The sequence below is a fragment of the Cryptotermes secundus genome, unplaced genomic scaffold (assembly GCF_002891405.2).
Source record: "Cryptotermes secundus unplaced genomic scaffold, Csec_1.0 scaffold838, whole genome shotgun sequence".
Classification (NCBI taxonomy): Eukaryota; Metazoa; Arthropoda; class Insecta; order Blattodea; family Kalotermitidae; genus Cryptotermes; species Cryptotermes secundus.
The window spans coordinates 125,536-139,673 of NW_019744415.1; the positions used below are offsets into that span (position 1 = coordinate 125,536).

General features: G+C 38.6%; 1 protein-coding gene across 3 annotated transcripts in view; it reads right to left on the reverse strand.

Annotated features, from left to right (window-relative positions):
- Positions 1-122: 122 nt before the first annotated feature.
- Positions 123-14,138, reverse strand: part of LOC111874755 (small integral membrane protein 14) — a 16,496-nt gene continuing 2,480 nt past the window's right edge. For 2 of the 3 annotated variants that reach the window (XM_033755581.1, XM_033755582.1), the window contains exons 3-5: positions 7,781-7,829; positions 3,997-4,160; positions 123-1,883 (exon numbers count right to left, since the gene is read on the reverse strand). In XM_033755581.1, coding sequence (XP_033611472.1) covers positions 1,839-1,883; positions 3,997-4,160; positions 7,781-7,829 — 258 coding nt within the window. In that variant the 3' untranslated portion in view covers positions 123-1,838. The remainder of the gene's footprint in view (positions 1,884-3,996; positions 4,161-7,780; positions 7,830-14,138) is intronic. The other variant, XM_023870513.1, reaches the window with a different exon arrangement.

Genomic DNA, 14,138 nt, shown 5'->3' on the forward strand with positions numbered 1-14,138 from the left:
CAAAAGTCTCAATCACACACTACCAGTATCACTGTATTACAGCACACATGAAGCCTTCAAATCACCCATTAAGTCTTCACATGCTAAGTCTTAATTCTTCTTCAACTACAAACTTCATGTGGCCGACTTCAACTCTCCATTCCAATTCTCTCAACTGCACTGCACACTAATCTAAGCTACAATACTTGTTATATAGGCTCTGCACGGACCACGCAGAAACACAAGTCATGTGATTGCTATCTTGCCAGTACACTGACACGCTGACTGCTGCCTAGCAAGCTATAACTGTTGCATGCACGTATCACAGGGTGTTTACTGAGCTGTTGCCTGGCAATGCTTTGATCAACTCTGTTATATTTATATGTGCAGCCATTTCAGAAATATAACTTGAATGCTCCAAAGCATCAAGACAAGCTCTGCAGCCCATATGCTCTCCTAAACTCTTTTCCCAGACTAGAGCCTGGCGCAAGAAGATAACCACTCTCTTCCATCTGATGCCAAAGTCAAGAGTGGCAGTGCTACACCTCCGCTCCCCCACACATCTTCATGGCACAGTGCTTAATGAATTAAGCACAGGGACAACTTTAACTTTTACCTCTATCCATAAATACAGATCTCATTTGGCGTTAGAGCCACTGCATAGGTCAGTAGCTGGTACCAAGGTGGAAAGGTCTGGTGCAACATACTTAACAGTGCTACAGGCTGACTCTGTTACACTGAAATGTTCGTAACATTTAAGTCTGTACAGAAAATAAGTATTTGGCACACATATAAGGAGACAACTGGATATAAAATGAAGAATGTACATATCTTAACACTGAGAAGTCTGTGACTTTGATGTATACAGTATCAACTTTACACTGCCACACCTTTGCAATCAACACAGGGGATTTGTAACATGCACATTAAAAATTCTATATTAAATACTGCAAGTGGTGCTTTTATTTTAAACATCTTAATTACATGTATATAATACTTATTTTATGCTCTGTATACATTAACATATCTGTACATTATTTATGCTTTTCCTGGCTATCTATATACATTCTGTCTGCATTAACTGCACATTCAACAGGATGTTTTGATTTTCAAGTAATGTAAGGACATCAAACTAGCATGTCTTTCTCGCTACATACAGAAGGGAAATCAGACAAACCCAAATAGGAATGTAAAGTCCTTTATACAACTTGCTTGCACCAGTTTGAACCTTACTATGTCAGGATTTTAAACCTTTTCGCATCTGCACTCTTGCAAGACATGAAAAGACTTACCAATAATTAGGTACAAGCAGTAAATATCATATGAAATGAGCATTAGTATAGTATTCAAACAAAAATAAGTTAATATTATTTATAGTATAGCTGCTAAAAATATTAAATCAAAACATGTATATAACTGGTAACATAATATCATTATGTTGTGCCACTTGTTGGTGCATCAATATATCAAAATAAAGCCTCTCATTATATATATGATTCCTCCTAAATGAAAGACAAACATTTTATAACTGCAAAGGAGATCCATTAAGAAAAATTAAAGACTACTGGTAGTGAGTAAAATTATAAAACTTAAAATGTGCATTTTGGATCTCATACGAATCTGCCATCTGCCTAACCATGGTGGCTGCTGAAGAAAAGGATATTTTCCTAATGGAAGAAATCTTTCCAAATAGCAACTGCTTGTTTTTACAACCAGTTATATAACAGCCTTTTGGCAGAATGTCATCAGGTGAGTTAACAAGTCTCAGTGAAATGGTTAGATTTCTCATTTGGCTCCATCTTCAAGAGTTCCCGGAATGATGTAATGGCAGACACGGCAATATAAAACTCTTGTCAGCCTCAGTTGATGGCTGGGGGAGGAGCTGGGGGAGATCCATGAGAACCCTGAAATACAAAATTGTCATTATTTTCCATTTGGAACGTGTTCCATGACCACAACACCATAACAGGTCATGAAACAGAAACTCCTACTCAAACCAACAGAAAACTAAATATATTTTGAAAAGATTAGCAAAAAAGTTAATATGGAGTAATAACAAATACAGGGCATACTTACTTACTTACTCACTCATGGAGCTGAGCCCTTCTGGAGGAGCCGCCAATTCTGAAGCTACTCAAGAATTTCCCATCATTTTATGCAACCCGAAGGTTCATCACCATATTCACAAAAGCCCTCCACTGGTCCCTATCCTGAGCCAGATCTATCCAATCCATACCATCCCATCCTATCTCTCTAAGATCCATTCTAATATTGTCCACCCACCTACGCCTTGGACATACTGGCAACATAAACATAAAATAAAGTAATGTACATAAAGACATCAAAAACACCATGAAAAGGACTTTAAGTATCTTGCCTACACTGTTTCCTATGTTCTATATAAAGTAACTCTACCCTCATGTCTCATTATCCAAGAACTCTATGAACAGTCACTGCAAAAGAATATACCCCCTTGATGGATGTTCCCACAACTGTAATAGCCAACTAAATATAATACCAAGATATTCTGCAAATACTGTACTAAAGTATTACATATTATATCACACTAATTCCAACTGTGTATCAAACTGTATTTCATTTTCATTTTATTATTAACTACCAGTCTGCACATAATAGCACTAATAAATCAAACTGGTCACTAACAAAAGCAGGTTTCTAATTTAACACAGCATTCAGCAGGGGGCAAGGGCATGAAACATATCCAAAATTTTGAGCGGCCTTCTCGTGAACTAAACACAAACCATCTAGCTTTTTTCTTTCCTTTTGAGTTTTTTCAAGACATAAGTAATTTGCTTAATTTTGTCCTTTAGAATGTCATCATTTGTGATCCCTTGGCTAGTCTGCTTATTTAGCAAGGGTGAAGGGTAGACCCATAGGACCAGAGTCCATTTCTTCACAGTGACAGAGGAACATTGAATATGATAGCCACAGAGAGGACACACAGTTTAATGTGGACTGTGCACAGTGGAGATCTGGCATACAAAATCCCTCACCTGTGGCAAACATGTAAGGGAGGATATGACTCATAAATCTGCACTATCTTTCAATTCCATCAGATCCTTCCATACACGTAACTTCAAATTGGGCATGAACAGATACAAAAAAAAAGTGTATGTTATCTTTATCCCTTTTGCCACTGGCCTTCAATGAAAGTATGAAAATTGACCCAAAGTACTCGTAGAACTAATAATTACTATAATGAAAATAATAATGAAAAGAAACATGATGACAAGCATTTCGGAAAAGGACGAGAATAAAGACGGAAAGCTGTCTCTAGGATAAACCTTCTACTACTAAATCCCATTTGTGCCCTTAACAACTACCCCATACAGGAAAATGGTGGAAAGTTTTCCAGAACATTGATCACAGAAACAAATCTGAATGCTTTCGTAGGCCAAAGCAGAGATAGAAAAAAAGACCCCTTACTCTTTATCAACGGTTCAGTAATATTTCTGTGGTAACCCTTCCCGTCTGGCTGGTACTTACCTGTTGCCTCTATATGCTGGTATCTTTCCTTGGTGGTAAAGTGGCCAGACTGTGAAGTTCATCACTCACCCCTACCGTGTGCCAAGGTTAATGCTGCTCGAAGCTATACTTCCATTCCTCATATGCCTTCATGGTATGGTACTTAATTAAGGACAGAGATACATCTTCACAGCATGCTTTTTACATGAGGACAGAGGGAGAGTACAGTCTCCAAAACATCGTTTCAAATACTAAACTAAATGGATGTCTAAAGAGTAAATAATTATATTAAAAACTGCAGAACTTTATAAATGACTTCCCTGGGACTCAAACCCAGACCACTTTCAAAATATTTTACAACCACTTCAATGCTCACCTCTCCATTAGCACTCCTTCAGTACAGGATCATAATGTAATGTTTGCATTACTAATTCCTATACTGGTGATGCATACTGTCATTTGAGTATGCAAACAAAAGTTACACTAGTAAACAATTCTGTAAGTTGTGACTATAGCCTGAAATGTACATACAAATCCATTGCCATGAGGCTTAGAATCATCAGTGCTGCGAAGACTGCTAGGCCTGAGGATGTACAGGACCAAGGCTACTGCGATCCAGCATACTGTCATCAGGAAGATGCTGCTGGGACCTCCCTGTGCGCTAGGCGGACCACCAGGCACTACAAATACACCATCTGATCACGTCAACAAACACACAACTAAAACAGTAATCTGCAACATACTGCACATTCCAGTTTATGTCTGTTTATGGTTTCCTGTGGTCACTTGTAACCTCTATATAAACAGGACTGTATCATTTATCAACTCAGATTTGAGCAAAATTTTCTGCAATATTTTCATGCTTCTGTAAGTTATTAAACTTCAATGCCATTGTCAATAATTATATTTTGTTGCACAGAAAAGCAGACCCATTATACACAGTTCATATTGACAAAATTGTAACTTATTATTTATAAGATAATAAATTACTATAAAATATAGCACCTCAAGATAATTCACCAAAACAAATACAAATAATTTCACTGCAAACACAGCACAAAAACGATTAGGCATTAACAGTTCCTTGACATTTCTGTTTCATATGTTTTTACTAGCTTATCATTTAAATGTGAAAAGGGATCATGGACACTTCATTTTTTCATAAGTTTCACTTTCGGAGCTAACTGGAATTCATATACTACTAATACTGAGAAGAAAAAATGTAGCTGGCCTACTATGAGGAACAAGTAACTAAACTGAAAAATGTAATTAAAAAATATCACAAGTGTGAAGTAAAAGGTTCCGAAATAGGTTTGTAGGTCTCCAAACAGCAAAACTCCATACAGCAATGTTTTGATTTCATCGAATGTTTTCCACCTTCCTTACTTATGGAGCTGAGCCCTTCTTGAAGAGTCACCAAATCTGCAGCTACTCAAGAATTTCCCAGAATTTTATGGAACCCAAAGGTTCAACACCGTGTTCACAAGAGCCCTCCACTGGTCCCTATCCTGAGCCATATAAATCCAATCCATTCCATCTTATCTCTCTAAAATCCATTTTAATATTGTCCACCCACATATGCCTTGGTCTTTCCAGTGGTCTCTTTCCTTCTGGCTTCCCCACCAATATCCTATATGCACTCCTCTTATCCCCATTCATGCTACATGCCCTTCCCACCTCATCCTCCTGGACTTGTTCATTCTAATTATACTTGGAGAAGAGTACAAGTTATGAAGCTCCTCATTATGCAGTTTTCTCCAACCTCCCGTCGCTTCATCTCTCTTTGGTCAAAATATTCTCCTCAACACCCTGTTCTGAAACACCCTCAGTCTATGTTCCTCCCATAATGTCAGAGACCAAGTTTCACACCTACACAGAAGCACAGGCAAAATTATAGTTTTGTATATTCTAATTTTTATGTTTTGCGACAGCAGACGAGAAGACAAAAGGTTCTGAACTGAATGGTAGCATGCATTACACAAGTTCAATCTCCTCTAAATTTCCTCCTGAATCAGGTTTAGATCTGTTATCATTGTTCCAAAATATCTGAACTGTGCCATATTTTCAAACCATCTGTTTCCTATCTTTTGCCCTGCATTTTAGTGACAAGACAGAAACATATACAACATATACCTAGTTTTCTCTGTGTTTACTTATAGACCAACCTTCTTACTTGGATCAGTTAAAGTTTGTGTTTCCCACCATAAACTGATTTTACACAATACAAAATTGTCTGCACTTCAACCAAAGACCTGAGTACACACTAAACCTTATACAAAGTTTTCAGAATATGACTGAAGAAATCAAAATACTTTTAGCTTCTTCCTTCCCTTCATTAGTATAATTTTGTGTTACTACCAGGATTTCAGTGCTCTGAACAGTAACTGCTAACACTCTCTCCATCCTCTTATGATTATTCTAGCTGTATTAAATAAGGAAAACAAAATATCCTTGCACACAATATCACCTAAAGCACTTCAAGTAAAAATAAAAAGTAAAGCTATCCCTGCAACAGGCCGTGAAGGCCCATAGGATTGTGAGATGTTGAGGGTCCCACATTATCTAGACAACTGGCTCAAAGATGGCGGTAAGGTTGTCAGCCTTACGCGCCGGCCATGCTTTACTCACCAGGAAAATTATATAATTAATTCCTGGTACTGATTTCTCTTTGAGGCTGAGTCAACCTGAGGGCTATAGTGCAGCTGGAAGGATTAGGTCAATTGAAAAAATCCAATGACCTCATTGGGACTTGAACCTGTGACGTTCCGGCTTGTAGCATAGCCCCTCAACCACTTGCACAATTCTAAATGCTGATACAAAGTAAGAAAAAAATCCTAATACTGTCTTGATGTTCTGTTCGTCACTTAATATTGTCAAGAGTGATTAAATCAATGAGAATGAGATGGGCAGGGCATACTGCACAAACACAGGGTATGAAAATGCATAGAAAACCTCAAGTGGCGCAATGAAACCTACTGCCTTACAATAGAAACTGATGTAAATATAAGGGTAATATAGTCTGACATATATCACATCCCAGGAGACTGTAACATAAATCTTCACTGCCATGAAAATATAAAATGCAAGATAATATAGCACTGTCACCTTGAAGCCATACATACTTGTACATGGTGTTCCTCCTTTTATGGTTAAGGCAGGACAGGCATATCACGAATATCATTATTATCCCATGTCCCTAGGCTTATATTACATTACCATATTAACAGTGAATGCTAAGTTTCTATAACCTTCCCAACACTTTACAAAACAATAAAATTTGAGAAATGCTATTCTTCATATCAAAAACATTAAGCACAGCAGCTTGAAACAACTACTAAAAGGGAAGCAAAATGTTTAAATGCTATAATAAATTCCCACTTACACAAGCCTCAGACTTAAGATTTCTTTAATTTGCAAAGTATTAAATTACATTAGAAACCATTTCATTTAACATTCTTAAAAATCGGAAGAGTACTTGAGTGTTCTTGACAAAACATTTCTCTGTCATGGAAGTAATTCTGTTCATTGGAAGAGGTACAACTAGCTACAATGAAAACAGAAACTGAACACATTCTATTGGTAGATAATCACTCAGGATCAATTCTTTAAATACTTTTCATAGAAGTACATCATTTGTATATACAAATATTACATATCTGTTTCACATCATATATGTTAATAAATTCACTGCCCATGGCAATAGGCATTACTCATTTAAGGAACACCATAAACATCTATCAAAACCTTTCATGTTATTTCCAACAAACATCATCTACTTATCACAAAATCTTCATAGGTTTTTATGCAAGCTTTGAGGAATTACAATCTGCACCACATGCAGTACCTGACTTTTGCAAAACATGAAGTATGCATTTCACAATCAGCAACTCATTTCTTCTTATCATATCTTGTCTGACCTTGTATAACATAGTAACCTGAACATTATCTTAAACTACAGGTAATGTGGCAGGGAGTTGAGATAGCAAAGTCGGTATAGCGCCTGGCTATGGGATCAACGACTGAGAAGTCGGAGTTTGAGTCCCAGCAGAGTCAAGAATTTTGTCTTCTTCACACCGTCCAGACTGGCTCTGGGGTCCACTTAACCTCCTATCCAATAGGTACCGGGTGCTCTTTCCCCAGAGGAAATGGGCGGGGCATGAAGCTGACCACTCAACTCTAGCTAGTGTCAAGGTTAAGAAAATGTGGGTCTATACATCTACTCTCCCATATGCCTTCACAGCATAGTGTTTAATTAGTTAAGCAGAGGGACAGCTTTACCCTTACAGATAATCTGGTATCAATTCCACATACTTACATTCCTCCAAACATACACTGTCCGTGCAATATGCTTGAGACTGGCGTAACTGCAACAAGAGACACAAACAGGCATTCCTTCAATTTCCCTCTATATTATGGAAGCTGTAATTGCACTATGAACTACTATGAACAGACCCTGAAGATCAAATACAGAATAACTTCATTTTCTTGACAGTATATTCTTCTTTTAAAACAAGAAGCTGAAACACAAATGAGAGTCTAATACACCAGCCATCATTAGTTTAACACTGATTTAACACTAATCTGAAACTGTAAAACAGAATCCATAAAATAAGTAGTCATTAACAAATAAGTTCATCACTTCCACATAAATACAGTGCTGCTACAATGGAGCAGTGATCCAAAGAATGCTGGATATTACACTGTCTTAGCATCAACCTTTCTTATTTTATAGCAATATTAATATTTTACCCGTACAACATGACTATGTGAACTAATATTACTACCCAACCAGTTTCCAAATCATCACCTAGTTCCAGACAAAATATGTCAAGTCATGTGTGACAAAACATAAAATATTATCAGTAGAGAAGCGCTCTTACAGCCGTTAATGTCTTCTTTCTAATGTTATGTAATGAATGCTAGATGATGATTAACTCTGCAGTAGCAGTCTGAGAGCCTAAGAGATTCAAGTGCCTTGGAAACAGATAATAAAAAATTAACACATAGATAACTTTGCTACAAATTTTTCTGCTGTGGTTATAATTCTTGTTGGAAGTTATTATTTATTTATATCAGAAAAACTAGCAAGCTCAAGCTTTAAATTACTGCACAAATAAATCTGTATACACAATTACAAGAAATACAAGAGGAAACAGAAAATGTGCAGTTCAATGAAAGGCAGCAGAGGTTTCAGAGGAACATATCACCTCCAGCTATAAAACAAGAGAGTAAGGAAACAAGAAACCAGGACGAAACAGGCAGCAAGCAGAGCTCTTATGTTGCGTGCTTCATGTTGGTTTCTTGCCTTACTTACTCTTCAAACCTGAAGATGGAGGCGTTATGTTCCTCCAAAATGTCAGCTGACTTTTGCTGGACTATAAGGCGTTATACTGCAGAAGACAGAACTCTTCAAGTATTCAGTTATTACAATTAAGAAAATCAAATCACTGTGTTGTTTCACTGAAAAATTCTATAAATATTTTTCATTATCATATTCTTAAAGTGACGCAACAAAATTATTCAACAGCATATCAGAACTCACTAATTATGAATAATCAACAGCAAATGATCTGCCCCACAGGGTAGAATGCATGTAAATGAGTACTGAACAGAAACCCACTTAAAATAACACAACATAAAATCGTCATATAAAGGCAATGTAAAGCTACTCCTGTAACAGGCTGTGGAGGCCCATAGGGTTGTGAGACGTCGAGGCTCCCACATTTTATAGGGAACTGGTTCAGAGATGGCAGTGAGGTTGTTAGCCTTATACGCTGGCCACTCTTTACTCCCCAGGAAGATTCCTGGTACTCAATTCTGTTAGAGGCTGAGTCGACCCCAGGACCATAGTGCGGCTGGAAGGATTAGGTTAACTGAAAAAAATCCAATGACCTCATCGGGAATCGAACCCACGACCTTCTGGCTGGTAGCATAGTGCCTCAACCAACTATACTATAACATGAAAATAGTTATGTAATCAAATAAATCTTATCATAAAAATGTTAACTGTGCAGTCAAAGCTGTGAATGTCTATGGATTCACACAGCTTAGGGAGATACTGAGAGCATGTGAAGCTCCCCATTAGCAACCTACACATTGGTATGCTTATATAATGCTTCTGTTAATTAGATAATGGAGTTTTATTTACACAGAGTAACATGTTATATATCTTCTGTACATGCAGATGTATAATTCTGACAGTCTAAGGCTTTACACGATCTCAGTTCCTTGTCACAGCACACTACATATTATTATTCAAGTTGGCACAATACAAACAACTCTTCAACAGTGAACCTAAATTAAAAGTCCTTCTGATAAACTCAGTGTATGTTAAGGTTCTGAAGGATTAAAGCATACGGGTTTCAATACCATTCATAATTCTGGTCGATCTACTTACTATATGTCATTACACAAACTGACAGTAACTGATCACAGTTACAGTCACCACAACAAAATATCCCATACAGTTGCCATGTTGTTCCCTCCCATTTTCCAAACAGAACACCATAAATGGTATCTAAAGTAAATGTATCTTTTACTTCATCCCACAGGTTCGTTCGTCTGGTCACTATGTTGGTCTTACACATAACAGAAGTTAATAATAACAAGAAAGTCAAGTCAAAGTCAAAGTCACATTGCAACTGACGGTCGGTCAGTCGGTCGGTCGGTCAGTCAGTCAGTCCGTCAGTCAGTCAATCTTGGCGTTGAGCCCAATCTGGGGCTCATGACCAGATATTTATTACTCTTTCACAGTTTAGGTCTTGTTATTGTGGGGCGCCCTCTCTGAGGAGAGGATGGTTCTCCGAGTTGTCAGTCATTGTCTGTATTAGTAAGTGATTTGTCAGGGCCACACTGTAGCTCACATGGTTAGTTGCTGGCTTCCCACTGTGGTGGCCAAGGTTCGATCAAGTGGGATTTGTGGTGGACAAAGTGGCGCTGAGGCAGGTTTTCTCCGAGTATTTCGGTTTCCCCTGCCAATCTTCATTCCATCAATTGCTCCACAATCACCCTCGCCTATCATCTGGGGCTGGTACAATAGGCCAGTAGTCACCGCAGTGCAAGGGACCTACTCCCACCCCATTAGCAATAAAAAGTGATTTGCCATAATGTAAAGGATATTTACATTTTACATGTTAAACATGATAATAAATGTATTAAATACTTGTATATACAGGGCCTCTGTCAGTCCAGGCTCAGTAGAGCATATTATGCCCTATTTCCAGTAGCTTCTGCTACAATGGCAGTCTAGTCAGCTGAACGGTCGTACGCTTGACCGCCGCCAAGTTTAAGCCTCTTATACTAATTACAAGAAGTTTTCGGAAGAACTAATCACCCACTTTCCTTGGTAGGACACAGACTGCACTGAAAACAACACATCCAACAATTATTCTATTGTTGCCTAGAAACAATAGGGGATTTTTACCAACCAAGTGTCTATCAACAATAGTTGGATACACATATAGACACACAGACTGATGGGAGGGATTTATTTTATTAAGCAAGCCGCTGAGATGAACTCAGGTACCATGATATACGTGTACATACCGAGTTTCAGTACGATTGGTCCAGGCACTCAAAAGTTATGAGGACAAACACACAGGCAGAATGATGATTGCATACTTTCAGTTTTTAAAAAATAAGTAAAGTAGACTAAAAGGTCGTTGGTGGCTCCACCTTATCGTGGTGAGGGGGTTTGAGTATGCCAAGGACCCTGAGAGCTATAGCAGCGGTAGTGTAGCTACTGGCAGGACTTCCCTTGCTGGACAGGTCAAAGGGTAGGCATCAGACGAAGAGAGACACCAAAAACTGATGCCGGAAGCAGCATCATCAACAGTGACTTGAAGCACAGAGCAAATGATGCTCAAGATCGTTCAAGTTCGTATAACAACAGGCGTGACCAGAGTCGTTTGAACGGCTGTTGTACTGCGATGTGGAAAGCAAATGGAAAAACTACCACATTATCACTTTTCCTGGATAGTCTCTTTCCAAAAACAGAAAAACCAAGTATGCGAGATGTTTCCTCTGGAGACAAAACAATCCGGAGGTAAACTACTCCCCCAATCGGATCTCCGGGGGGGAGTGTTTCTAGAGGAAATGTCATGCAGGCGTTACAACAAGAAAAAGTGCGAAGATCAGAAGAAACAGCATGGATACAAGATTGGAACATGGAATGTCAGGACCTTGAATCAAGCAGGAAAATTGGAGAATTTGAAAACGGAAATGCAGAAGAATGAAGTGTCTGTGCTAGGTGTCAGCGAAGTGCGGTGGAAAGGACAAGGTGAAATAAGAAGCGGTGATTATACAGTGTATTATTCCGGAGGTGAACGGGCTGAAAGAGGTGTGGCAATAGTGGTGCATAAAAGTGTAGTGAGGAGTGTTGTTAAGAAGATTGCTTGTAATGACAGAATTATTGCTCTGAAGTTAAAGGCGGAACCGGTAGATATACTGATTATACAAGTGTACATGCCAACATCAGAGTATGAAGATGATGAAGTGGAAAAAGTGTATGACACAATTGAAGAAATTCTTCAGGAAGATGGAAGAGGAGACACAAACAGCATCATATTGGGAGACTGGAACAGCATTGTTGGAGATGAACCATATCAGAATATTGTTGGATCACATGGACTAGGAAGACGGAATCACAGAGGTCAAATGCTTATTGACTTTTGTGAACGAAATGGATTGATTGTTACCAACACTTGGTTCAAGAAGCCAAAGAGAAGAATTTACACATGGAAGGCACCTGGGGATTGGAAGAGGCATCAGCTGGACTACATCCTTGTGAAACATCGATTCAGAAACAGTGTGAAGGATGTGAAGACGCTTCCTGGGGCAGACATTGACTCTGACCACAACTTGCTGGTTGCCAAGTTCCGAACCAGGTTGAAGAAAATTATAGGATTTCGAAAGCGCAGACCCAGATGGGATTTGGAGAAGTTATATGCTCAAAGACAAAGCGTGCAAGAGACTCTAGAAGAGAAACTCGGTGCAATTGAAGGTGAAAGCGGAAATGCTGAAGCGCAGTGGAACGATATAAAAGAATGCATGTTAGATACTATCAGTGATTTGGTAGGTAAAGTTGAGAAGATAGCAAGAAAACCATGGGTTACACAGGAGATGATGAGTAAAATGGAGGAGCGAAGGAAATGGAAGAATGTCAACAATGAAGAAGGCAGGAGGAAATACAGGAGACTGAGGAATGAATTGAAAAGAGCCACGGACAGGGCCAAAAAGGAATATCTTGAGAAGATATGTAATGAGATTATGGAATTTCAAAGAACAGGCCGTTATGATTTGATGTACATGAAGACAAAAGAACTAGGATGGAAAGAGAATCATGGGATTCAAAATGTTGGCATCGAAGACTCCCAGGGGAATAGAATAGTAGATCAGAGGCAAGTGCTGAAAATTTGGGAAAATTATATTTCAGAACTATATGATCGACCTAATCGGCCAGAAACCTTAGAAGTTGAACCGGAAGAAGAAGTAGATACAGACGAGAAAGGACCATATATTTTACAAAGTGAGGTGGAAAAAGCTATCAAGGAAATGAGGAAGGGAAAGGCTACAGGAGATGATGATGTACCTGGAGATGTGCTCAAGTTACTGGGAGAAGGTGGTTTGAAAACACTGACAAAACTAATGAACACCATATATGAAAGTGGAGAGTGGCCCAAGGACTTTACAGAAGTTACAATGATTGCCTTAAAGAAAAAGACAAAAGCTACAAAATGCAGCGACCATCGCACAATAAGTCTTATTGCACATACAGCAAAGATAATAGCAAAGATACTTAAAAGAAGAATTGAAAGGAAAATAGAGGATGTACTTGGAGAAGATCAGTTTGGATTTAGAAGAGGAAAAGGAACCAGGGATGCAATTGGGATGATGAGAATTATAGCGGAACGAACTTTGGAGATAGATGAAGAACTGTGTGTTTGCTTCATAGACTGGCAGAAGGCATTTGACCGGGTAAACTGGACCAAATTAATGCAGATCCTGAAAGAAACAGGTATCGATTGGCATGAAAGAAGATTGATTAGCAAATTGTACATGGATCAGAAAGTTAGAGTACGACTGGACAGGGGGGAGACAGGAAGTGTGCAGATTGGAAGAGGAGTTCGACAAGGATGCTGTTTATCACCAATTCTGTTCAACTTGTACAGCGAATGCCTTACCAAGGAAGCTCTGGATGGGCTCGGTGACTTCAAAGTAGGAGGGCAAATTATTCAAACTGTGAAATATGCAGATGACCTTGTGTTAATGGCTAAGGAAGAAACTGTGCTACAGGGCATGATTGATAGACTAATTGAAATTGGAAGGTGCTATGGCATGGAAATGAATGTGGAGAAAACAAAAGTAATGAAAATTTCGAGACAACCAACCCCAGTCACAATAAAGATAGACCAAAAACAAGTGGAGAATGTGAAATGTTTTAAATATTTGGGTAGCTTGTTAACAGATGATGGAAGGTGTACTAATGAAATTAAATCCAGGATTGTCATGGCAAAAGCTGCATTAACAACAAGAAGAATCTTTTTACCAGAAAATTGGACTTAAATTTGAGGAAGAAACTAGTGAAACGCTACATTTGGAGCATAGCTCTGTATGGGGCTGAAACATGGACACTTAGGACAGTAGATCGGAAACATCTGGAAAGTTTCAAAGTG